Source organism: Populus nigra, chromosome 19 (genome assembly GCF_951802175.1).
Source record: "Populus nigra chromosome 19, ddPopNigr1.1, whole genome shotgun sequence".
NCBI lineage: Eukaryota > Viridiplantae > Streptophyta > Magnoliopsida > Malpighiales > Salicaceae > Populus > Populus nigra.
In genome coordinates this window covers 4842346-4867755 of record NC_084870.1, presented here as the reverse complement: position 1 = coordinate 4867755, position 25410 = coordinate 4842346, and the positions used below count along the sequence as shown (strand labels likewise).

The window sequence follows — 25410 nt, the reverse complement described above, 5'->3', positions numbered from 1 at the left end:
TTGAACTAAAAAAACATTTTAAATCTATTTTCAACTAACAACACTTAACCATGACACTTAACAAGTAACTTTAAAACATTAAGAAATCAATTTTTCAACTCAAAATTCCGAACAACAACATATATAAGTTTGGAACTAAATAAAACTACTTAAAATAAAACTAAATAAAACTATTTAAAATATAATTCCAAATAACAAATTATTTTTATCGAGACTTGTAATAAGAATCGTAAGATCATATATTTTTTATTTTCTTCAGCAATAATCATTACGATTTGGTCCTTGTATTTTATACATACAAATAACTTAGTTTGATATTGTAAAATTAAAATACGGACAAACTATTAAAAAGTAATAAACAAAGAACAATTGAAATTGAGCTAATAAATATGCACGATTTTCAAAGCATCTGGATATATTTATTTACTAGTCTGAATACATATGAAAAGTATTCAATACATACCTAAGAACATCGGATTAAAGTATCTATACTTCATGATTATGTAGAGATTGGAATTAATAATAATAATGTGGACTAAAACTTCAAAAGATGGAGGAGCTTCTTGTCTCCCAGGATTTCAAACCCTAAAGAGATATGTGGAATCTAGGGCTTTGAGTTTAGTGACAGGTGATCATAAGAAAGAGACAAGATATGTGGAATTTATTGGTATGATTATTTTATCCACAGACAGAATAATGAGTAAGAGATTAGTCAAAAGAGTGGCAGTTCTGTGACTGGGCTTGGAAACGATATGGACGGGCACTATAAATGCTTTAGGATATTTTTTAAAATTATTTTTTTTAATCCTCTATTTCTACATTTAATTTATTAAAAAATTATATAATTATCATAATTTTTTAATTTGATAGGCAGATTAATAAGTTAACTCATCTTAAATCAATCATATATGTTAACATTTTAATATTTATAAAAAAATAATATCATCTTGAATATTTATCAAGTTAAATTATATTTTTATTAGCTATTTAAATTAATTTTAAACCTGTTAAATAAATTATATCATATCAGGTCATTAACAACGTCTATATTTTTTCATGGTCATGATGCAGCCCGTTCATTATGCAGACTAATAATCTAGTACCTTGCTAAAACCCAAAGCCAACAACGTGGGAATTCGATTAGCATTACAGCATTCAAACTGATGCCCAACGACTATAATAGCTAACACCTCGAGTTCTAACATTGGACTGATATTACCTTTACAACTGGACTGATGATCTCACCTCCAGGATAACCAGGACAACGTATAAAAGTAAGTTTCTATGATTTCAAATCCTATATGAAGCCCCGGAATATATATTTATAGTCAAGATGCAAATAATCAATGCCACGAAAATCAGCAGGTATGCTTTTTGCGTAACATGGCTGTAGGATAAAGATTTACTGCCGAATAAAAAACTGCAATTAATAACTCAATATAAAACTTAAACCATAACCAAAAAAATCCAAGAAAAACAAGAATCAGAATCAAAACCACATAACGCTGCAAATCCTAAGGAGTACAGACCACGATCTGGTAACAGATTTGATTTATCATGTTTTGGAACCATAACGGAGAAGGTATCTATCTGTTCCAGAGTGGTCAGAACACAGAAATGCTAGTTGCACTAAGGGCATCGCAGGAGAAAAACCAAGCAGGACAGTTCTACCAATTTATCTTCTTCACAGTTGACTCTTCACTGTTGCAGATTTGATGATATCAATGAACTCCGGCTGGCAAAAATGAAAAGATGGGTAAAGAGCCAAACAACAGAGTATTAAAATAAGAAAGAATGGTGAAGCTATAAGAAAACAAGCGAGCAAGTCACCTTGAGAGAAGCTCCACCAACTAAAAATCCATCAACATCTGGTTGTCCTGCCAACTCTTTGCAGTTTGCTCCATTTACAGAGCCTACAAACATGTGCAGATGATGCATGAGTCAGTTGCAGCAAGAGTTTAATCGTCTCAAGTTTACCAATCTAAAAAAAGAGTAAAAAAGATGATAAGAAGAATGAAAATAGTAGGGTGCCGATGCTTCAGTTTCCAGATCAAAGTTGTTGTAATTTTTCAAATACAGAACTTAACTAAATACTTGCTATATAAAACATGATAATGGCGAGGACCAGTCTCATTCAAATGTTAAAGTTCAGTTCAGACCTTCTTTTTAGACCTTTGCCTTCGCCATTATTTAAAGAAGTGTTGAGAGAGTGACAATTAACAACCAGAAGTTCAGAATGGACTAAGCATGCACAGGAACACAATTCGCAATTCAAGCAAAGAATGGACAAGAGGGTGGGCTTAGCAAGATAATTTAGTCCTGGGAGATTGGAGGAAGGGGCAACTTTCTCTAGACAGTGAATGAAAACAGCTTGTTTTGAATTATTATTCGATATTTGAACTTCTGACGAGTAAGCAATATTTATTTGGAGAGTTATTTGCTGTCTCCAATGAGAGCCCTTATTGCCATTTTATAATTTTATTGTTACATTAATAATAATACCAACATTACTGTATATACAAGAGCTTGATAGTTTTCAATCATGACTTACCATCTGTCCTTTCTCTACTCAGCTTCCCTTTCTTTTTTATGCCCTGGAAAGCATTTTGAGCTTTGACTTTGTTTTTAAACTTCAGTCTTGGGTTTGAGCTTTGGACTTTGATCATTTTTTTAAGCTTTAAAACATCTTGGATTTGATTTTGGCTTGTTTTGGGATTTTTATTTTTTATTTTTTGGGTTTTGAAATTGAAAATAACTTAATATACATTTAATCTTTTTAAATGAACTTTAAAATAAAATATAACAAGAAAAATAATAGCAAATTTTTAAGATCTTTGTTTCAAAATTGATAAATTTAAAGACTCCAATGGATATTTCAAATTAAGACCAATTTATTTTAAAAGATAGTCATTAATCAAAGTTGAACCAAACAAGATTAGGTTTTGAAAATTCCAAACCAAAGCCTATTAATTTCAAGCATCAATATATATATTCAATAAAAACCAAGGATGATTAGTTGCACTTAAAGCTACCATATGATAAATATTAATTTTCCCATTGATTATGTCTTGTGTGAATTTTACCATAAAATTCTCAAGAAAACATAGTTTGAGCAATAGTTGTCTAGAAAAAGGACTTTGGCCAAACATCCACAACAATGCGTGGGAAACTTTCTAGTTAGTATCCAATAACACATCTAACAACAGCAAGAGTTCTCATAATGAGTGAAAAATAGACAAAGTTACCTCCATAGATAATTCTAGTTGACGCAGCAACTTCAGCACCAACATTGTCATGGAGCCATTTCCTCAATTCAAGATGGACCTGGCATATCCAATGAATAATGTAAACAATATGAAAAATGATTCAGATAGATTATTTTAGCATTGAAATGGACAAAACAAATGGTATGGGTGGGTTAGTAAAATAATTTATGGAACAATTGTTTTTTGTGCGCGCGCGCTAGCAGAGGCTTTAGACTTGACAAGAATTTGGGTACATGTCACCTATAGCCTATTTAGTTAAGCGGCTTGACTTTGTTCCAAAAGACTAGGGAAATTGAGAGAGGGAAGGACTTACGGACACATGCATGTCAAGAAGTATTTAAGCTGTTTATCATCATTCAACCAGAGTCCATCATATAGACTGCTTAGATGAAGATCACATAGCTAGGAGAGCATAACAAAAACATGTATAATCTTTCAGCTATCACAGTGTCGATCTCACAAAACAGCTGATATAAATAACAGCTCTGGCCAATAGACTGAAGAAACCAATAATTTTAAGTTGATATAAATAATAGTTTTAGTTGATATAACATTCTCACACAAACAACTTCAAAAATTGTCAATGACACTTTAGAGAATACAAGAGCTCAAGTATAACATGTATAATCTTTCAGCTAGGGGAGCATTACAATAACATGTATAATCTTTCAGCTATCACATTGTTGATCTCACAAAACAGATGATATAAATAACAGTTCTGGCTGAAAGACTGCAGAAGCCAATGATTTTATGTTGATATAAATAATAGTTTTGTTGATTTAACAATCTCACACAAACAACTTCAAAAATTGTCAATGACACTGTAGAGAATACAAGAGCTCAAGTGTAGCAAATTTGCAAGTGTAAATATTGGCAGGACAACTGAACCGATATAATACTTACTTCTTGAGCCTGAGCAGGTGTTGCAACCTTTCCTGTACCGATGGCCCAAACTGGCTCATAGGCCAAAACAACATTGTCCCAATATGAAACATTAGCTGCAGGAGAATATGACACAATAAAAACAAAGAAAGAATGATTAGTTATTTAAATCGAGGTGTAAATGAAAAGGTATTTTGGGAAAGATTTATTTTCCCTTTGTTGAGAAGGACCTATTTTTCTACTAATGCAAGGCATCATTACAAACTAGCTATGCAATAACTTCTCTATAAGCATGGCCTACAAGTAAGCATTCTTGAATCGATACAGAACCAACATTACCAAAAATTTTAAATGACAAACTGTTACCTCAACAATAGGGAATTACCTGCAATTGCTTTTGTTTGTGCAGCCACAACAGCCATTGTAGATCCTGACTCTCTCTGCTGAAGTGTCTCACCGACACATGCAATCACTTTCAAGCCTAAAGAAAGTGCATAAGCAACTTTGTCTCCAACAAACTACAGATGCAGGCATATGAATATGGTTTAAAAATACACAAATATACAGTTGAAACACCAATAAAGAAAAAGCTTAATAGAAGGTATAGTTGTACATGCTAAACAACATATGTTTAGTGTATAAGATATGCACATCAATATCATATAGTTTACCTCATTTGACTCATTTAACAGAGATCTTCGTTCAGAATGGCCAAGAATCACCCAGGGAGTGCCCAAATTCACAAGCATCTCAGCGCTGTCCACAAGAGACATAGACTTCCCACCAGTCAGGCAACAAAAATGAGAATAAAAAGATCAAATATATTCTTAGTACTTAAAAAGTAAAAGTTCTCAGGAACAGATATTCAAAACAAAAAATAAAACCTGTCCCTCTCTAGCTAAAGATCATCTTAAAATTTAACTTGTTCATACAACGTTGTTATACCATATCTTGTAACCATCACATGTCAACCAATTGGGACTATTCTTTCCCATCCAAACACAACAAACTATTAGTCACAGACATGACATTGATAACTACAAAGATATATAAAAATACTGTTCAGATGATATTGTATATTAGCCCATAAAGCGATGGCAATTGGTAGTCACAGTCCCAAAGAAATGGGGCATTAAGAAGGGGGAAATGGAGATAGTCCTTATCTTTAGCACTTTTACATGAAATGGCAATTGGTAGTCACAGTCTCAAGACTAGAACCAGCACCTTTATGGTTTGACCCAAATACAGATTAAACGAGCATTGGCATACCTAATCTCTCCAGTAAAAGCACCACCTCTGCGAACCCAGCAATTTTGGGCGGCTACTTGGAAATCAGGTCGCAATAAACCTTTTACCACAGGAAGAAACACAAATGGAGGGCTCACAACAACCTCTGCAAATAAAAAAAAGAAAGGCCCGCTGCTCCATCAAAAACTAGAGCAATGTGAACAAAATTATAGTACAGCACACAGCTCACAGCTCACAAAGAAAAACAGCAACTTCTTGATATAAAATGAATTTAGGAATGAAGTAAATAAAGGAACTCCATATTGGTTTAAATCCTAAATATAAAATGAAGTTAGGTAATGGAAGCTTAGGCCAACGCGTGGCCGCTGACATGCATGGCTTCAGTGTATAAAATCAAATTGTGCCCTTCTTTTTGTTCCAAAAGATTCAAAATATCTGTTCACTTCCATTTTTTTTTTTTAAAAGGAAAAATCACGAGAAGATTTATGGATTACCAATGCATCAAATTCAATGATCCCAAATCACAACTTAGATTGCAAACAGTAACGTGGGGTTCAAACAAAATCACAAGTCCAAATTCAAGTTGAGTTGAATTCTACTTTCCAAACAAAGTCAGATTTCACTAAATGTATGTAATTGATGCAGAGTTGTAAATATGACTTAAAAAAACTTGCCGACATCATCCTCAGATGGAACCTCAGCTTCATTTAACACGGTGACAATCTTCTTCACCTCCTCAGCGGTCCCATTCTGCAACCCCGACAAAAAAAAGAGCAAATTAATCTCAATTAAGACCCAAAATCCATGTCGGAAATACAGTCTAAGTATTTATGGCGATCACAAATTATGATACAAAAAAAGAAGCAACAGTAACAAGTAATGGTAAAGTAAATAAAAGTGAGCATACACATTTCCAGTTGCCGCCGACGAAGAATTTTCTGACCATAGTTGAGTCGATTGTGTTCAGCGATGAAAACGAGACAGAAAATCGAGAAAAGAGAGAGAGACGCTTACTATGGACGAGTCTGCTTGACACAACCAGTGCCTTGCCTGTATTTATCGTGTCTGAACCTATTGAGGTGAGTGGCACAAGTTTTGTCTGATGTTATTTTTTTTTATTTACCCTCATTTTGCTTTATGAACTCCTCTACCCTACAGTAAATGGTAATCGGGCGGGTTTCACTTCTTCCATCCTCTCCTTGTGTTTCTTATTTTAGGGTGGACAATGGAGGAAAGGATTATTTTTCCTTCGGATTTGGAGAGGTACTAAGATTTTCCATTGATAAAAGAAAATAGGTTTTGTTTTAGTAATTCAAACTAGATAGTTTACGCTACATTGTATATCACGGGTTGAACTATTCTTTTTTTGAAAATAAAAAAAATTCTATGTTAAACTCAGGATTTGAAAAAATTCATAGAATTGAGTCTACTAAATTTAATAATCTCAATTAATCTAGTAATACTTAAAAAAAATAATGACAGTAAATAAACCAAATTAATAAAAAATTAACACTTGGGATATAAAAAGAAATGATAATATAAAAAGACCCTAATTAACCTGGATCAACTCATCAAATCTGCGACTTAGAACATGAAATTAGGATAACTTTAAAGAAAACAAAATGAAAAAAATAACAAAGACTAATTCATAACCAACCAAATGTCGGAAAACAGAATTTAAAAAAAAAACACTAAAACAATAGAAATCTACTAAAGCTAACCTTCTAAACTTGTCACCTCGGTTATGAGGCCGGTACCACATTATGAAAAGCAAATCTAAAAAATTTATGAAGCAAAATCCTCAATGAACTAAATGCTAAGGGACCAAGAAAAAATTTAATTAAAAACCATGATCAAAGAAATGAGAACTAAATTTTTTGTTAATTTTTTTCAAAACCCGTTGATTTTATTTGTTAAATCTTTATAAAAAAATATAATTTTGTCATTCCTGCAGAATAAAAAAATTAGCAGCTCCGGATAACCTTGGTCAACTTACTCGACCTGTGACCTAGGAGATACTTGGGGTCAACTTTCGGGCTAGATTTAAAAATCATGATAAAAAAAATGATGATTCAATTTCTTTGTTAAATTCTTTTTTTTTTTTGAAACTTGTCTTAAAACCCATTGAATTTTTTTTTGTAAAATTTTGACCAAAATAATGTCATATTTACGTATTTATAAAATAAAAAATTTAGATACTCGAGTAACTTTGGCCATCCCACCCGACCTGTGACATTGGACTTGCCCGGGGATCGACCTTAGGGTCGGGTTTAAAAACCATGATTAAAAAAATAAAGACGCAACTTTTTTGTGAAAATTTTTAAAAACCTGTTGAATTTTTTTAGGTTAAGTTGATTTGGGTAACCTTGGCCGACTCACTCAATTCGGGACCTAGGACTTGCCTGAGATCGACTCCTGAGTCGGGTTTAATTAAAAACCAAGATTGAAAAAATAAGGATAAAATTTGACATGAAAATCAAATAAAATCAAACAATGAGGGATGAACCCAAAAAAAATAAATTAAAAAAATAAATAAAACCGAAAGAAATTATAATGAAAAGAATGAGAAACAAATTAAAACAAAATATAAGTATGAAATTGAAAAGAAAATCAATTAGAAAAAGAGTGAAAAGAAAAATAAATATCAATTAAAAAAGAAGACCAAATATGACATAAAAATAAAATTAAAAAAAAAAAATAAAGAATAAAATTAAAAAAAAAACATAAAAAAATTTAAAACAAATACAGAAAAATAATTAAAACAATACAATAAGATTTTAAAAGTCCAAAAAGCTAGACTTCACATGGGTAGTTAAGAGTATTTCGGACTTTACCCTCTATTTTCAAGGATATTTCACACTTTACATTAGACAATCAAGAAAGGAAAAAATATATATATTCCTCACCAATTTTATGATAACAAATATATCCCATGTAAAAATTCAAAAATATCCCTAAAAACTAGCCTTTGTGTTTCTCTCTTCCAAGAATTAATTTGATAAATTTATTGTGTGAATCCGTACTGAATTATGAGAGGGCTATAGAAAAAAAAAAGCTCTATTTTTTGTACTGTAACTAGATGAGGTGCATCCGTTCTGCTAGCGCTGGTCTTCTACAGTCAAAGCCTTCGCTGTTTACATAGGCCAAGCAAAAAGTTGAAGACCATTAACGCGGGGCTGTCTTGGAAATCCGAAAAGCTAGATAATTAAGAACGAATCACAAAATAAAAAGAAGCGGTGTGCATAGGGTCACAGAAGATGTAGCAGATAGCAAGGAGGACAGGGTCAACGTACAGTTTATACAAAAGAAAAACACACTGAACGCAAAAAAGACTGGAAAGCAGCATATCTGCAAGAAAGTAACGGTGAAAGGAGGTATTAGAGCAACGAAGGTAGTTAGAAGAGTGAGAGTTGCCTGCAAATTAATTTGATGAACACGTCCATGTGAGCCAAGAAAAAGCTAAACCAATGAAAACAAAAGAGTATAAACAGAGGGATCTTAGTTGTATCACAGAAGAGTCAAGGCATGGGGAGCAGTAGGGAAAACTGATGCAATATTTAAAAGGGATGAGTCGTAGTCCATGGGATAGCAGCAGGAGTTGTCACATTAATTAATGAGTATCTTTTTGCAGAGAAAAAAAGAAAGCGCAACAACATAATTAGATGAGAAGAAAGATTCATCTAAGTGTGAGATGTTGGCGATCCTCGCTGTCTCTATGCTTGCGGAGATGCAATCTGGGAATCTGAAGCTGAATCTTGCACTATATTTTCATCTTCAACGGTAGGATTGTCGGTGTGTGGTGAACCGGGATGGCTGTATTGAAAAAAAGAGGCGAAGAACTTAAAGAGACCAGCATAAGCAACAGTCGCAGTTTTAATGAATGTTGTGAATAATGTTCAAAAACAATACTGGATATATAAGGAGTGATTGACACATGCATGAAAGGAGCAGGGTCTTTAGTACGTAAACCTGCTGTGGGGTCTTTGAAATTGAGTCTTCTTTTCGTTCCAGAGGGGGAGCAGGTGTCAAGATTTGCTAGTCTAGATGCACGAGGGTGTTTCTGAACGGGCTATACCTGCGAGTATATATGTGTGGCAGTAAAGTGTTTGGAGGTGTGAGAGGAGTGGATCGTTGCTCTGTCAAAGAGCTGGATGAATTTGCAGCAAGGTGGTCAGATGAATTAGGTGTTGCAGTTGTCGAAGTTGATCCAAGTTGTCTGTTGGGATCATCGATGGAGTTGCCATCGAAGACGTTTTTAGCAACGATTTCGCAGCCATCGGTCCCCGACTTGAAAGCACCAAGTCGAAGCTGGAAAATTCATTTTCTGTTCACTACTAAAAATTACTAAAAATGAGGGTCATTAGCATCAGATTTTAGTAACGGAATAAATAATTGGGATGTTGATTTAGCAATGAATTAACAACGGATTATGTATATATTAATTTTTTAATGTTAGCAACGGATTTATAAATGAAAAATCTGTTGCTAAAAATAATAAATAATTAAAAAAATAATATATTAAGAATCAGCTATTAGAACTTTTTGTAATACTGGTCTAAGTTATTATGGTCTAAGTTATTATAGCCTTGTTACGAATTTTTTTTATATTATTAATATAGGTATCTGAAAAAGTTTGCGCGTACCTCAATTAATCTCATGGACTCTAAAGTTAATGACCATGTAAACCTCCAGTGACCATCATATTAGCAATTATAAGAGTCAAACTTGAGACAACATAAAAAATAAATCTTTTAATCTCACACTCTTACCATTGACCTCCTACTATATGGTTCTTGTTACGTATATTTTTAACCCCACCAGAACCAGCTATAACAATTAACAACCGTATGTTTTTAGCAGAGGAGGTCGATTACTGAGACCTAATAGTTTAAGGGACCAAAATAAAAAGAAAATAAAAGGTCAGGGGTTGGGTTAAATTTGACTAAAAGTTCAATGAGCCCTTTTATTATCTTTTCTTTCACTTTAAAGTTTGATAGGTCTTTACGTGCACAATAAAAGCCAAGCCTTTCTATCATATTATTATAACAAAAAATAATAATTTTGAAACTTATACATTATTTTACTAAAACAACCTATGAAACACATAAATTTTTAGAATCTTCAAGAAGTAACTACTAATTATTTATAGAAAAGGGGTAAAAACAAAGAGAAGAAAGAAACATGATAAAAAGAATTAAAAAATATATAATTTAAACCCAAGTAGAAATATTCTAATTACATTTAGTGGGTCCAAATGTGATATTTATTTTTATTTGTTTTTTCTTTCAAAATGGCTTATAAAATAAATATCAGTAGTTATTGCTTAAATATTATAGATTTTATCGTTAAATACAACCCAAAGTTGTTATCTTTCTTGTAAATATCTATTTTTATTATATAAAAATAAATACAAAAACAAAAAATTACCTACACTGCAAGGTAAAATGTCGATGAAGATTAACATATTTTAACTTTAATTGGCATTAACAACTCTTTCTAGAATATATAAATTTATATTTTTTTAATTTATTTTATAAAATAAAAGCATCATCTTTTCGATTCTCAATTTTAACCTTTTATAATATTAAAAAGCATATACAAAATGCCGATACCTTCTTCGTCACAAATTAAATCCTAATCGCAGCACCTTTGCGCAGAGTGCGCTGACTTAGTGCCCACAGGCAACCGCTGGTGGGCTGTAGCAAATATAAGAGAGATTTTCAGGAGCCACCGCAAAGAAACACTGAATTAAAAGAAAACACAAACAGGAGCCAATATAGAACTAGACAAGATCTGATAAGAAGCTATTTGAATTGCTGTGAGCCTGTGACATTAAACTAGACCGGATCGATTTGATAAAGAAAACTATTTGATTTACTGTGACTAGAATTATGATATAAAAAAAATAACTATTTGAATTATGACTGTTGCTAGAGCTAGACCGGATAAATTTCATGAACAGAAAGCTGTAAAATAATTGGCCACAAAAAAAGGAAAATGAAGACTCCCAGACTCTTTAAAATTGTCCCTCGATAATACTGCGGGCTACATTCCACACGCTTTCAAGTTTCAAGTCTCATCGCTTTCTTTTACCATGACTGCTTGTCGTCAGAGATGCAAATGCAAAATCCCACTGTTCCTTATCGTATAGAGGTACCTTTTTACCATCAATGAAGGGAGTCCAGGTATCTTCTTTTGCATTTGCAAGAACCCATTCGGTCCTATCAGGAACATTAAAAGAATCAAAGTTCAGAGCAAAACTTGTGTTTGCGCCAGACTTGTTTTTATCACCCTTTAAATTCCCTGCAGACTTCCGAAATTATACAAGTTAGTTCAGATGAAAAACAAAATGTCATAAGAGAAATGGAGGGGCCGATCCTTTAGTCTAAACAGAGATTTCTTACTCACATTAGTATTGGCATCAGAGTTCTCAGTCAATTTTCCCTTCTTCTTTAAAGTTCCAGTTTCCAAATAATATTGAACATCTTTCTTGGACCTGAACTTACGACCTGAGGCAGGATCAATGTAATACTGCACGAGATACAGACCATTTAGTTGATGCTTGAAATTTTACTATCAAAACAAATAGTCCATTTGTCAAAATAGTAATTTTGATACAATTCTCTCTTTTACCGAAAGACTTCTAACATCTACTCTAGGAAATAAAAAAACACAGATTAAAACCACAGTTATGTGATGTCATGTGATGGAATCATAACACTGAATCTAGCCACACAATAAAAGTAAGATCTGACATTGCAAAGACAATAGCAAAATCTAATCACTCTCAAAATGCTTCTTCATCTCAAGAGTAGCATAGCTCTGAATTATTAATTCTGGCCATGCATACTGAAGCTTCTTCCAACCATTCCTGAACTTGAGAAATGAGAACAGAAACAGTTTGCTTTTTTCTATCATGTCATGTCTATAAGTGTGTTATTCCTTTTTTTCCCATAAGGACAGCTTGAGGAACAATTCTAACCATAAACAATTCTTAGAAAATTGGACAAATCTAGGTCAAAAGAGTTTTTTTTCTTTCTTTCTCTGTTTTTTTTTAGCATGCAGGGAGGCAGCTTTATTTATCAACATCTTACATTTAGTTGATGAAGAGCTAAATGCTTGGAGATTGTGAGTTTTGTGCAATAAAAAAGGACATGTGGGATATGTATACTTTTAGCAGTATTTTGGGTTTCATAAAATGAGTGAATTCAGAGAGCAATCTAACGAGAAGATATTCTTCAGAGAGCGTTTGGGTTAAACACAGCACTTTTGGCAATTGGCACACAGAATAAGACTTCTTTACTAATGAAGAGGAGTTCTAAAGTTTCATGGGTAATCTTGTATGTTGTTCATCTGTTGTATAGATAGTGCACTCGGTAGTGTCTTTTACTTCTACAAATAGTTGGGAACTGTCGTCACCTATATTAGCACATTCTTTTACTTTATTTGTACAGTCATTAATCTGTGCTTTGCATGCAGGATATAATAAAAATGCTTAAATACCTGGGAAGGATTTTATAAGATTTTTTACGTATATTTACACTATAATATATGTATAACATTAGAGTTATTTTCTATAAGTTTTCATCTACAGTCAATATTGACATGGAGAATAAAGTAAATATAAAAATATAACTCTATGGAAACTATGAAAGAGAACTCTAAAATCAAATGAAAAGGAAAAGGATATTATAATAGATAATTAAAGCTGTTGAGAATAGAAAGAGAAATATATCAAGCTTCAAGGTTGTTTTTAAATTTTCAATCCACTTGGTAGTAAGCATGGTAAGGGGAAAAAAAAGACTTGTTTAAAATATTTACATTATTTCTTTATTTGCTCCACAATATCAATGTGTCATTGATTACATGATTTTTAAATATGATATTCTAAACATAACTTTTAATGTTGCCGACAGACAACAAATATTTGTGCATTTAAATATAAGCTAAAAGAAATCACAAAAGTATGGCTATGGCTGAGGCATAAATTCTTACTACAAAGCTTATAATAATTAGAGACATTTTATATTTTGACTCTAAAGTTATATTGCTACAAGTTTAATGGCAGAAGCAATTGGAATAGGGGAAAAACACTACACCATCTTCATTGCTTTTTCTATAGTTACATACTGGATTTTCAGGACCTCAAAGATATGCTTCTCCATGATTTTAAGAATATCTTTGTTTGATTAGGACTTTTGATTTGTAAGGCGGTATCTTCAACCTCTACAAAGGTAGATACCAAAGAGGTTTTGAACTTAACAAACTTTTCAGAAATAAGATGCAATTAAGGCCATAAATGACTTTCCAGATGTCACTGCATTTAAGCAGATAGATCCAAAATTGAAAAATAAAAAATAAAAAGCTATTTCAAACATTGATCCAATCTTAAAAAAATAAAAACTATAAACAAAAAATTAGGTAAAGATATAGTTTGTTGTCTTAAATTTAGTCACAAGTAATCAGATATAGTAGATAAAAAAAAAACTATAGTTGCTATGAATGGAAACTAAAAAAGATAATGACAGGCTAAAAGATCCACTTCATAAAGATAGTTTAAATGAATTTTCAACAACAAATAGTGCCTTCTGGCCATGAGAAAAAAAATAAAAATAAATAGCACCTTCATTTTTGGCCTTATATTACCCTCTAGGCATCTGCCTTTGCCTTGGAGTTAATTGCCAATTACTTTCTAAAATCACCAATGCCTTTAAAACACAATATTTGTTTCTATATTCAATGTAATGATTTATTAGAAAAACATATAAAAGTGTAAGTCTACATGTATATCCGTTCCTATTTTCACCGCTATATTCGTCTCCATCACACCTTTCCATGTTTATTTCTCATTCCCTCTTCTAATGTCCTCTGTCTTCTCTTATGTCTTTGTTTCCTCAACAATCCACATGAATCGGTGGATCAATTGTCCTCCAGACCTCTATTATCCTGTTTCTCTATTTCCTCGTCTTTGCTTGTTGTTAAGATTTGGCACATCATGACTGAATAAGTAATCATGTTTAGCCCATGATCAGTGGAGAAAGAACGCCGCATCTATGTGTAGTTTTTTTACTTCTCTAAATGGTTGGGAACCCTCGTCACCTATATTAGCACATTCTTTTACTTTATTTTATAGGAGAAAAATCCTGTGAGTATGTGCATGCGTGCATGTGCGAGTTGGTCAACATCCCAGAGCCTGAACACAGGGAGTTACTAACAGGCATTTGATGACTACGGAAGAAGTCCATGAAGCCATGTCATGAGCTGTGCTGTTCCACCATCAAACATATGTTGGTAGCTAAAACAGAGCTGAATACTACTTATTATCCCTTAAATACATGAATATAGTTGTTCAAAGTGGCTAACACTGAAACACCATTTGAATTTGACCCAACTCAAGTTTTGACAAACGCCCCATACTACAGAAACCCTTAAAACTACAATACGCAAGCATTTATATTCTCATATTAGATGCAAGCTACGATGAATGAATGTAGAGAAAATAAAAATCCCCAACTGCTTCAATGTTTGAAAATAAAGTTTTACAACAAAATTCTAGCTCTCACAACCTAAAAGTATTTTCATAAATTAGTGATAATGCTGTAATAAGTCTCGTTTTATGAGATTACAAATATTTGTAAGATAGGAGCTGAGTCTATCAGTTTTTTTTTTTTTTTCATATCCAAGATTAAGCAAGCATGAAGCATTAATGCATTTATCTCCCCAGAAAAGAGAAAATCTAATTTGATGAAAAAAAATGCTAATTAATTGAGAACGAACTGCAACTAACCTTATCTACGGTGCCAGCTGTCGCGCCAGAGGTCCTAATCCGATCTTCAACAACCCATCCCGGCGGCAACCAACTCGTCTCAATGGTCGTTTCTGATGATCTTCTCTTCGCTCGAACAGGCGTCACCGGTTGTTGATTGCCTTTGTTGTTCGGTCTGGTTAGGGTTTCAACGGCGGTGGTGCGGGTGTTGGGGTCGATAACTGAGCCGTTTTGACAGAGGGCATCATCTTGATTGGGTACAGGCGGGTCCGTGCCCGGAAATTGAGCCGGAGTTGCTGTTTCTGACATTGCTTGAAGATTTTGACTCTGAATGAACGTAGTATTTCCGAGTACACTACTTTTCGGTTTGGTGAAAGAAAAAAAGGATTCAATAAAGGATCACGCCCAGTCAACCTAAAGTAAATAATAGGCAGGAGCAAACAATCCAAAAAAATCTGCATCCAAGGCCCGAAGCGAACCAAGGCACGCACCATATTCAACTCTCTCTTTTTTAAAAAAAAAATTTATATATAACTGGTCTCGGAGAAACACTATTTCAGACTTTCTCCTAGCACACTACTTTTCGGTTGCTGTTTTTTTTTTTTAACCAGGTTTGTGATTATTTTTTTTTGTGTTTTTTTATTTTGGTAAGGTATTAGCTTGAGTTGATATAACTTTTTTATAATCAATAATTTTTTTTTAAAATATTTTTAATATTTTGTTAACATCATTTTTTTTATTAAAAGTATAAATAATAATAATAATAATAATAATAATAATGTGAACCCACAAAATAATGCAAGTCCATATCTAGTTATAAAAAAAGCTAAATAACATTGGGTTTTACTATAGCTCTAGACATAGATTACTAAGGATTGTGACAGTGAAATTTATTTATGTATGGTGTACAATTAAAAGGACCACGATGGGTATTTTAGTATTTTTCGCATTCTCTTTTCTACTTTTTATTCAAAAAGCTGTTGGTATGTACTTCACACGTCTCAATGAGTGGGCGTTGCCCACTCTGTTAAGGAGGTGTGTAAGACATCTTCCGGTGCCTAAATTTGGTCATATATCGTTTAGATAGATGCACAGACATGTCTTTTTCCATAAGGTGCGGTGTGTGTAGAGATATCACGGTTGAATTGTCGCCAATAATCAATTATTTGTGTTTTTTTCCCTTTCCTAACAACTAAAGTGCATAATTTTTCTCTATTTGCTTGTTTTTTGCTTGGGTCTGACAAATATGTCAGACCTAAGCTACTTGAGTTTAGGTACTACGCCAGACCCAAGGTTCCTGGATCTGCCAACAATGTCAGGCTCAAGAGCCTTGGGTTTGACAATCATATTTGGTGCCAAAATCAGGCACAAGTGACTAAGGCGTTGAGGTTTGTCATGATTGCCAGAACTAGGCGAGGGTATGCTAAGGTTGTCAGACTCAGGTGTGGGTTTGGCATGGCCCCAAACTCACGGCTCTTGGGTCTGGTATAGTCGACATATGTTTTTTCTTTTTTTCTCTCTCTTGACAACTAAAATGCACAATTATCATTTGTTTGTTTGTTGTTCATTTAGGTCTGACAACAATATCAGGCTCAAGAGCCTTGGGTTTGGCAATCATGTTCGGTGCCAGACCCAGGCGTGGATCTGACATGGCTCCAGGCCCACGACTCTTGATTTTGGCATGGCCATCAGACCTGAATCTCTTGAGTCTGGATTGACTAACAGACCCCATTCGCTTGAGTCTCGCATGACTGCCAAATTCAAGGGGTTTAAAACATTCTCTATGCTCTTAAAAAATTTTTATATTTTTTTTAAATGATATTGACCCGCTGTAGAGTACGAACCAATATACTAATTTTATATTATAAGTTAATCTTTTTTGTGATTATTTTCTTAGTTATACACTACATATGAAAAGTTAAAATAGATAAGGGATTTATTATTTTACCATTGTTCATGTAAACTCATGCTATTCACCCTAGTGTTCATATATTTTTTACTTTTTTTAGTTCTTGGTTGTTTTTTTTTTGTTTATGTTTTTATAATTAAACTTTATTTCTTTTTTTATCCTTACAAGTTATATTAATTCAGTTTTATTTATTCATTATATCAGAGATTACTATTAATAAATACTATTATAAAATTCAATTAAAAAATAACTAAATGAATAAAAAACAAAATTAAGTGGAAAAAAGGGTTGTTTTTTTTAATTATTATTCGAGAGGAGTGTCTTTCTACACTTTGTCCCTTTTTTAAAAAAAAAATTATATTTTAGACATAGAATTTCTTCTCTCTTACATCCCAGTCTCTTGTAATTGACAAAGAAAAGAGAATCGTTAGAAAATGAAAGAAGAGAGAATTTTTGACTGATTATATTTCAGTTATAAAAAATATCAATTTTGTTATCAATAGGTTCGTCTTGATAATAACAAAGATATATTTATTTTATATTTTTATTTTTATCCCTCCAACCAAATATATTTTTATCTTTTTTATATTTATTCTTTCTATCATAGAACACTAACCAAACACAACCTAAACATACTTGAAAAAAATAAATTGAAGAATAAAAAATTTAATTTGATGTTGAGTTTTTAGAAGGGGTTATAAGTCTCTAAAAATACTTTTTTATTTTATTTTATAGGTGAAAAAATGTTGAAAATTAAGTTTTGAAGGTCTCAATTGGACTGATATTTTTTTTTTATTATTGAAGATGATCAAAATTTATTGCAGGAAATAATATGTTGTTGGTTTCTTTTGAAAAATAAAAACTATGTGTGCTTGGGTTTTTTTGTAAAGAACCAAGTATATAGGTATGACTTGTCAAACCCAAACCTGTCTAGTATAATTTTTTTGTAAAATCTATGTGCATTGGCCTCACTTATCATGTCCAAGCACACCGAGAATTTGTCTGGTGACCCTTCTTTTTATTTTAGATTTTCTAATATGCTAAAATAAAATTATTTTTATATAAAACAATTAAAATGATATTTTAAGAATCATACAATACGATGATACTGCTTTTCAAATAATATTAAAGGTTTTTAATGGTTTTTTTAATATAATATTAAAGGTCCAAGTATAGTCATAAGAGAATTCCACACGTAAGGTTGCTGTTCATTTTTCTTTTTTCTGAATTTCAAAAATGAGGTTTGCTGGTTCTTTTCAGTAATCCTTCTTTCTCTCTGGAACGCTTGAGTGTGTTTCCTGCGCTAAATGATTTGTACTTTTGTAATGAGTTTCAAGGACAACCCAGAGCGAACAAGTGAGTCTTGCCAAATTAGGAGGATCTGTGTTACGAACTATGTTTTCAAAGACAAGATCCATGGTTTGAATCGTGTAAATATGCAGGACTTTTTACTCCATAAAACTATCGCAGCTATAATTATTTTGGTTTTTCAATTTCCTCACCATGCATAAAACTTCGTTGCTGGTTCATGCAAGGATCTAGTTTCAGTAGGGGCATGGTTTCTCTCTTAATAAAAAGTTGCCCTTTCAAACACCTTTGTTGAGGATCTATGGAATGCTTGGAAATAAAAATAGAATGTTCAGTAATTAGTTATCAGCAAGGGGGAGAAAAGAAAACCCATGTGAATGAAGAGAATTGAACAAGAAAGAAACAGTAAAAAAACCATTGTGGGTGTTGAAAGGAGCATTTTCAAAGAAATTTGGTGGACAAATATAGAAACTGACGAAAGGTTGAAGAAGATACCATTGGATGACACGTATTCCAAACGGCTAGTCCATCTCGGGCTTCATTCCTGCCCAGCACATGTAGGCTTAATTTCAAGCTGAGGCTTAGTTCAAAGCCTGGTGTCTAAGTAATACCTTCGCTCTTTTCTTTTCTTTTTTCTTTACTGATGCATGTTAAAAATTTTTATTTTTGTCTATTATGTATTTTTCAATATTTTATTCTAAGAAATGTTTTTTTTTATGTGTGTTATTATTCTTCGAAACTGCCTTTGTCATTCCATCAAATAAATACTGAAGAAAATTAGTAGCCACAGAAAATTATAATTTATTATATAATTTCTAGTTTATATTGATAAATAAATGCATTAAACAAAACAACTTATTATTTTATTTGTGTTTTTTTTAAATTATTTAAATTAAAATTTTAATACTCAATATAAACTAAAATAAAAATAAAAATATCTAATTATTGTTACAAATATATAATTATACATAGCAAGGGTAAAATAAACTTTTCCAGATTTTATTATGTTTTGTCCAACATTAAATAAACAAAATAAAAATTTAATCATAATGTATTATATATTTTTACCAAATTCAATTCTATTTTCATCTCATCTCATGTTTTGTCTATCCTTTCAATTTTAATTGTTTGTCTTTTATTTTGCATAGTCCAATTGTTAAATTTATTGTGCTGTCACATTTATACTCATTGACATGTTCCCTTACTATTCATAGCATTTTTTTATCCCTTTTTTTTTTGCGTTTTAATCATTAATTTTTTTTTCTTTGTATGTTCATCCTTACAAGTTATATTGGTTCGATTTTATAAGATTCCGTTAAAAAAAAATAATTGAAAAAATAAGAATTGAGATTAACAATCAAAAAAGAAGCTTTTCTTTCTTTTTTAACAATAAGAAAGAGGTGCTTCTTTCTACATTTCTATTATTGTTTTTTTCTTAATTTTATATTTCATTCATAAAATTTTGTTTTTTTCTACATTTCAGTCCCTAACCGATATAAGAGAAGAGAAAAAACTTCAGTAAAGAAAAAAGAGATAGAAAACTTTTAGTTGATCTAATCATTAAAAAAAATCTTGAGTTCAACGAATTAGAAGAGTTCAATGAAAATTGTTTGGATCTTTAATCATCTAAATATGTTTTTTAGATTAAAAAAAAAGTTGAAAATTAGGTTTTGAAAAGTTGAAAAACTCAACCTTAAATTTTCAATTATTAGAATTGACTAATATTTGTTATACAATGATATCATGCTTTTCAAATGAGATTAGATGTTTTTAATGATAATATTATTAATTACTTTCTAATTAATTATACATGAATTTAATATTATTTTTTCTCAAATTTCTCATAAATATTCAATGAGTATAATATCTTGGTTTTTTGAAGTTTTGGTACAATTTTCTCAAATTAATTATTCCTTTATTTTTTTATAAGGCATATTTTTTTCTCTTTTAGTGAAACTTGCTTTTAAAATCATAAAAAGCTTTTATTAAAAAAGTCATGCTATGAATGAAAAAATTATTTTTCTATATTAAAAAATACATAAACAAACAGCACTACTGTACCTAGACAGGTTCATGTATCAAAAAATTTTCCCCAATAAAAGTTTTTAAAATTAGATAAATACAATTCTCGGAACGGAGCGCTCGGGGGCAATTAAACTTGTTTACTTCTGACACTAAATCTAATTAGCAAATATTATATTATTTTTTGTTTCGATAACACAAGAAACAAAACATAATTTTTATTACGAGAAGCAAAACTGGGTGAAAGAATTCCAGAAGAAATTAGACGAACCATAATATCAATGAGAGCAGAAAACCACAGGTAGCTATCAAAGCAGATTAGAACCATTAAGTTCCCCTTGTAGAAGAGAACATAGCAACAACAAAATTTCGGCAGCAACAAATAAATAATTGCAATAGCAGCAGCTCAGAGCACTTGTGGTGATGAAAAACACAGGAAACAGCAGTAATTGCAGCCCACAATCATATCACAGCCCCATCGAGAGGATCAGACGGCCTCCAACTGCAGAAAACATGGTAGAAGCATCATAGCAGCAGGCAGCACCCTGGTAAGTTGGCTATAGCTGCAACTTTATGAATGATCCGACCTTCAAAAAAAATATTCGGAGTCATCACTTGCACCACCGTCCCTTAGCATTATTGACTTCTTGTTTTATCTCTCCACCACCACTGGACTATTCCTTTATGTCATACTGTCGTCAATGAAATCTTCTGACGGTCACTACAATCAATACAATATCAAAGTCAAACCCAAGTTAATTATTCATAAAGAGAAAACCATGGCTGAGAGAAAGGAACATTTCACAGCATTTTTCATGGGTGATTCAGCTCGAAGGTTGTTTGCTCTTGAGCCCTTTAAGAGACGCTATCTTTTCTTACAAATTATAATCAATCAAAATAAAAGTTGCAATAACTGAATTTCCACTGGGCATAACAATCACGAAAAGAAGAAAAATGAAACCAAATGTTAACTGGAGTAATCGCATGGGGTATTTTTTCTTATACTATATATTTTGTTTTTTTGGATTTAGCATAAAGAACGTATCGGTGAAAGGCACTTGTAGAGATGCATAGTATGAGAGCAAATGAGGTCCTACAAGTTCAAACATATTTAATTTCTAAAAGCAAGTTGTTGTGAATAGAACACACTTGACGAGAAATACAGAAGGAACACTATTTCTTGTTATCTACAAGATCACACCCGATTTCTTTCATGTCCTTCACCTTTTGTTTCCACACACAAATATTGATACAATAAACAATTATAATTTTTGTTAAGGAAAATGAATGAAATGTAGAAGTACAGCAATAACAACTTGAGCATACCAGAATCAGGTCGAAACTGTCATCAGGCTATATGTCTCAGCATCTGAGGTAGCACCCCCTAAAATATCCTTCTCAAGAGATTTGGATTGTTGGCTTTCACATAAGCCTTTATTAAGATATTCAATACAAAAGCATCCCTTGTGTACTTTGTTTTTGTGAGTTCTTCAAACTCCTCAGCATTAACTACATCACCCTTTTCTGCAAAAAAATCAATTACTAAAAGAGTAGTCTCCAACCACTGGGTTGAATTCTTTACCCTATTGCTTGTTGTCAATTCTTTTTGAGCATATCAAAATCAGGGTCGAAACTGCTCGGCAAGTTTGATCAGGCTATATGTCTCAGCATCTGGCCTAGCACCCCCTAAAATCATCCTTCTCAAGAGATTTGGACTGTAAATCTTGGCTTTCACGTAAGCCTTTATTAAAATATTGAATACAAATGTATGCCTTGTGTACTTTGCTTTCGCAAGTTCTTCAAACAACTTCTCAACGTTAACTACATCACCCTTTTCTGCAAAAAGTTCAATTATTGATAGAGTAGTCTCCAACCATGGGGTTGAATTCTTTACCCTATTGCTTGTTGTCAAGTTTTTCCCCATTTCTAGAGTCTTTAAGGCTTCCTCCACCAAGTTAGCCTTTAAACAACCCAATGCAAGATGTCGAAAAGTTATGGAATTTGCTTTGCACCCATTGATCTCCATTTCCCTAAAATTCCCAGTTGCTTTCTTAATAAGCCCATGTTTACAATACACGGATAACATGGAATTGAACTGCTCAGTTGATCTCAACCCATGTATTGACTTCATCTCTAACCAAAGCTCTTCAGCTCGGCTAAGCTGTCCAATTTTACCATATGCTTCAATTGCAACCATGTAACTTTTAGACCTAACATGAGGCAGTTCTAGTACAATGCCCCAAGTTCTTTCTAGTTCCTTCTCCTTTCCTAAATGTCCGTACAATATGATCAAAACATCAAGTGTTGACCAGTTGTCTCCGCTACATGACTTCTCCACAGCTTCAACATATGCTTCAGCCACAGTATACAACCTTGCCGCTGCATGCGCGGTAGCTAATATGCAGAAAGATACTTCATTCGGCTCAACTTTAAATCTCTTCATATCATTAAATACCTTCACTAACCCATCAATATTATGTTCATTTGCTTCAATCTTCATCAGGATATTATATGTTGAAACATGGGGAACCACCTTATCAGCCCTCATTTGAGCAAGGATTTTCGGGATCATTTTCCTACTGCCAGGTGAGGAATGGAGGATTATAAGGCGGTTGAAAATCAAATATGAAATGGGATGACCTTGTTCCCTCATTTTCTTCATGTAATCAAGTGAAAGCCTAATGACACCTTTTTCCAAGCATGAAATTACAAGATTGTTATACAGCAACTCATTCTGAAACTCAGACGGGACATGCAAGAAGAGCTTTTCGCCATGTGATATCCCATGATGTTTGGTTGTGAATTCCAACAAATAAGAGTAGTCTAGTTCCTTGAGCCTGTAGGGCCTCTCCCTTACTACCCATTCCATCACCTGATAAAATGTTGTGGTGTAACTCGTTAAAGCATTTAGACAAGAACTAACATTGCTATTTAAGTTATGTTCTCAAAGAACTATAAAGACAACAGTAATAAACACACCTCAAGTGCGCGTTTGTTTAATCTGAGCTTCCTTAAGCGATTAATAGTGTGAAAAACGTCACCTCGATGAATGGGAAAACCCTCGCCCATCCAGCTTTGAAAGGCATATCCAACTGATTCTCCTCTTGGAAGTTTCTCAATTCTCGAAGATAAGCACTTCGGTCCTTCTGGGTCTAAGCTTTTCTTGGGAAATTTATCAATTGTGTGGGTATTTAGAAAGTTGAAGCAAGTATAAGGTGTTTGATAGACAGATAAAGAGGGGATAAAAAGTGTTTGATTAATTGTTTGTGAGAACCGGCGATGCCTCAAAAGAGCTAGTGCCTGCATGCTTTTCTGTATTTCAGGACAAGTGGACTAGAAGAAGAGTATAAAGGTTTTTCCTTTTCTCCAATTGGATACTAGCGCCTGAAAAGGTTAACAGGTGCAGCATAAAAGTAAAACCAAAAGTCAGCCAGCATCAAAATTTTGACAAGGATATATATCCTACTTGATAGTGGAAGCAGCTAATATAAAATCTTCTTACCAGATAACGCTAAGTGATTCCCTCTAATGCAGACAATAAAACTCAACTCAGTTACCATTGCCTCCATAACAGCTGCAGCAGCAAATGGTAGGGAACATAAATAACTGAAGCATTAACCTTTGTTCCAGTTGTTGCTTACTCAACATACTTGAAACAGGAATTGCAAAGTTTTCTGCTTGACCTTGACCCTTCTGTGGTGTTATGCGATCAACCTACTTCAATGAAACAGTAACTGGAAAATTGGTAAGATCTCTATTTAGGTAACAAGTTCTTTACAAAATTGACACGCATAAGTTTCTCATTTGTGTTTAGTTCTGTTTGTGCACCAGCTCACCGATAGCTAAAATTGAAACAGATACATACAAAGCGTGATTCTATATCAATATGTTACATATTTGTAACAAGCCATAATCAATCCTGAAGGTTCGCTCCTATCATATTAAATCTCTCACTTATACCTAAATCCCTAAAGGATCCTTCGTCATTCAAAGCTGTTAAACTTAACACAGAAAATTCCATAATGACTAAAAGAAGCCCTTGCTGGGTGGCAACCCCAATAAATACTCTCTCCTCTGTAAAAGCACCACATGAGCTCATTTCCACCACCCAGTCAGAGCCCGAATTCACATATCCCAGAATCCCATCAAATCAGTTAAGATTTAGTCACAATGCACAAAATAAAAGCAAGCGCGCAACACAGAGGGAAACAAGCTGTTTTCGCTTCTTATGAATAATGAGATTACAGAAGCAGGGAATCCCAATAGGATCATTATTAAAAAATAAATTCCAAGAACAAATACATAATTTGCACTACATTTTTTGACTGCTAGAAAAAACATCAAACATCTTATGTGCATAGACGCAAAACACACACAAAGCAATTGTAATGGTAATCCAAGCATCCAATGGCTGATTATTAATAAGAGAAAACACTAAAAAGGGAAAAGAGAGAACGACAGAAATTAAAAGGATATCCAAGAACAAAGATAAATGGACAGAAAAAGAAAGAAATTGTTAGGAAAGCTGTCAGTTGAGGAGATAAGAGCGAACCTAAAATTTTGCCATTGGGTTTCTATTCGAATTGTAATAAAGATGATGGGCGTCCAATTCCATGGCTTTTGTGGCGCTGGTGGTAAAGTGCTTGTGCTACTGCTGGAAATGCAGCGAAGAAGGCAGAGAGTGCAAACGGGTTTTCAGCGGAGGAGGAGGAGCTTATTTAAATTTAAGGATAGTTTAACTTTCGTAAAAATCTGATTTAATTAAAAAATAAACAAATGATGTTTTAAATTTTTTTTAAAACCATGTTATTTTTATATTTATTTTGATCAACTTATATTACCCTATATATTATTCATGAATTAAGTCTTGAGTTAAGTTATGGGAGTAATTATAGGTCGATTGGATTAACCTACAACCCAACTATAGTTTTTTAAAACCTAAAATATAGAACTAAGTTCATCTATCTTATCAAGTCGGGTTTCATAATATTATTTCTACCTATAAAGTT

At 32.8% G+C, this 25410-nt stretch overlaps 3 protein-coding genes across 8 annotated transcripts; all 3 read right to left on the bottom strand.

Moving 5' to 3' along the window:
- Positions 1–1426: 1426 nt before the first annotated feature.
- Positions 1427–6638, bottom strand: LOC133679403 (triosephosphate isomerase, cytosolic). The gene is made up of 9 exons (XM_062101990.1): positions 6304–6638; positions 6071–6146; positions 5418–5541; positions 4820–4904; positions 4534–4666; positions 4170–4264; positions 3246–3324; positions 1831–1913; positions 1427–1735 (listed from the first exon to the last, which is right to left on the bottom strand). The coding sequence occupies exons 1-9, from the start codon at positions 6340–6342 to the stop codon at positions 1685–1687; spliced, it is 765 nt and encodes a 254-aa protein (XP_061957974.1). The 5' UTR covers positions 6343–6638; the 3' UTR covers positions 1427–1684.
- Positions 6639–11190: 4552 nt separating this feature from the next.
- LOC133679668 (methyl-CpG-binding domain-containing protein 5-like) lies at positions 11191–15669 on the bottom strand. The gene is made up of 3 exons (XM_062102336.1): positions 15184–15669; positions 11805–11927; positions 11191–11706 (listed from the first exon to the last, which is right to left on the bottom strand). The coding sequence occupies exons 1-3, from the start codon at positions 15469–15471 to the stop codon at positions 11473–11475; spliced, it is 645 nt and encodes a 214-aa protein (XP_061958320.1). The 5' UTR covers positions 15472–15669; the 3' UTR covers positions 11191–11472.
- A 4932-nt stretch (positions 15670–20601) lies between these two features.
- LOC133679438 (pentatricopeptide repeat-containing protein At1g07590, mitochondrial) lies at positions 20602–25188 on the bottom strand. 6 transcript variants are annotated; one of them, XM_062102040.1, is made up of 5 exons: positions 24954–25188; positions 23904–24135; positions 23381–23785; positions 21728–23273; positions 20602–21122 (listed from the first exon to the last, which is right to left on the bottom strand). In XM_062102040.1, exons 3-4 carry the CDS (start codon positions 23705–23707, stop codon positions 22023–22025), a joined length of 1578 nt encoding a protein of 525 aa, XP_061958024.1. In that variant the 5' UTR covers positions 23708–23785; positions 23904–24135; positions 24954–25188; the 3' UTR covers positions 20602–21122; positions 21728–22022. The 6 variants fall into 6 exon arrangements, with proteins under 6 accessions (XP_061958024.1, XP_061958025.1, XP_061958023.1 ...); XM_062102041.1 differs by having other exon boundaries at positions 23904–24118; XM_062102039.1 differs by having other exon boundaries at positions 23904–24115.
- Between the last annotated feature and the right edge of the window lie 222 nt (positions 25189–25410).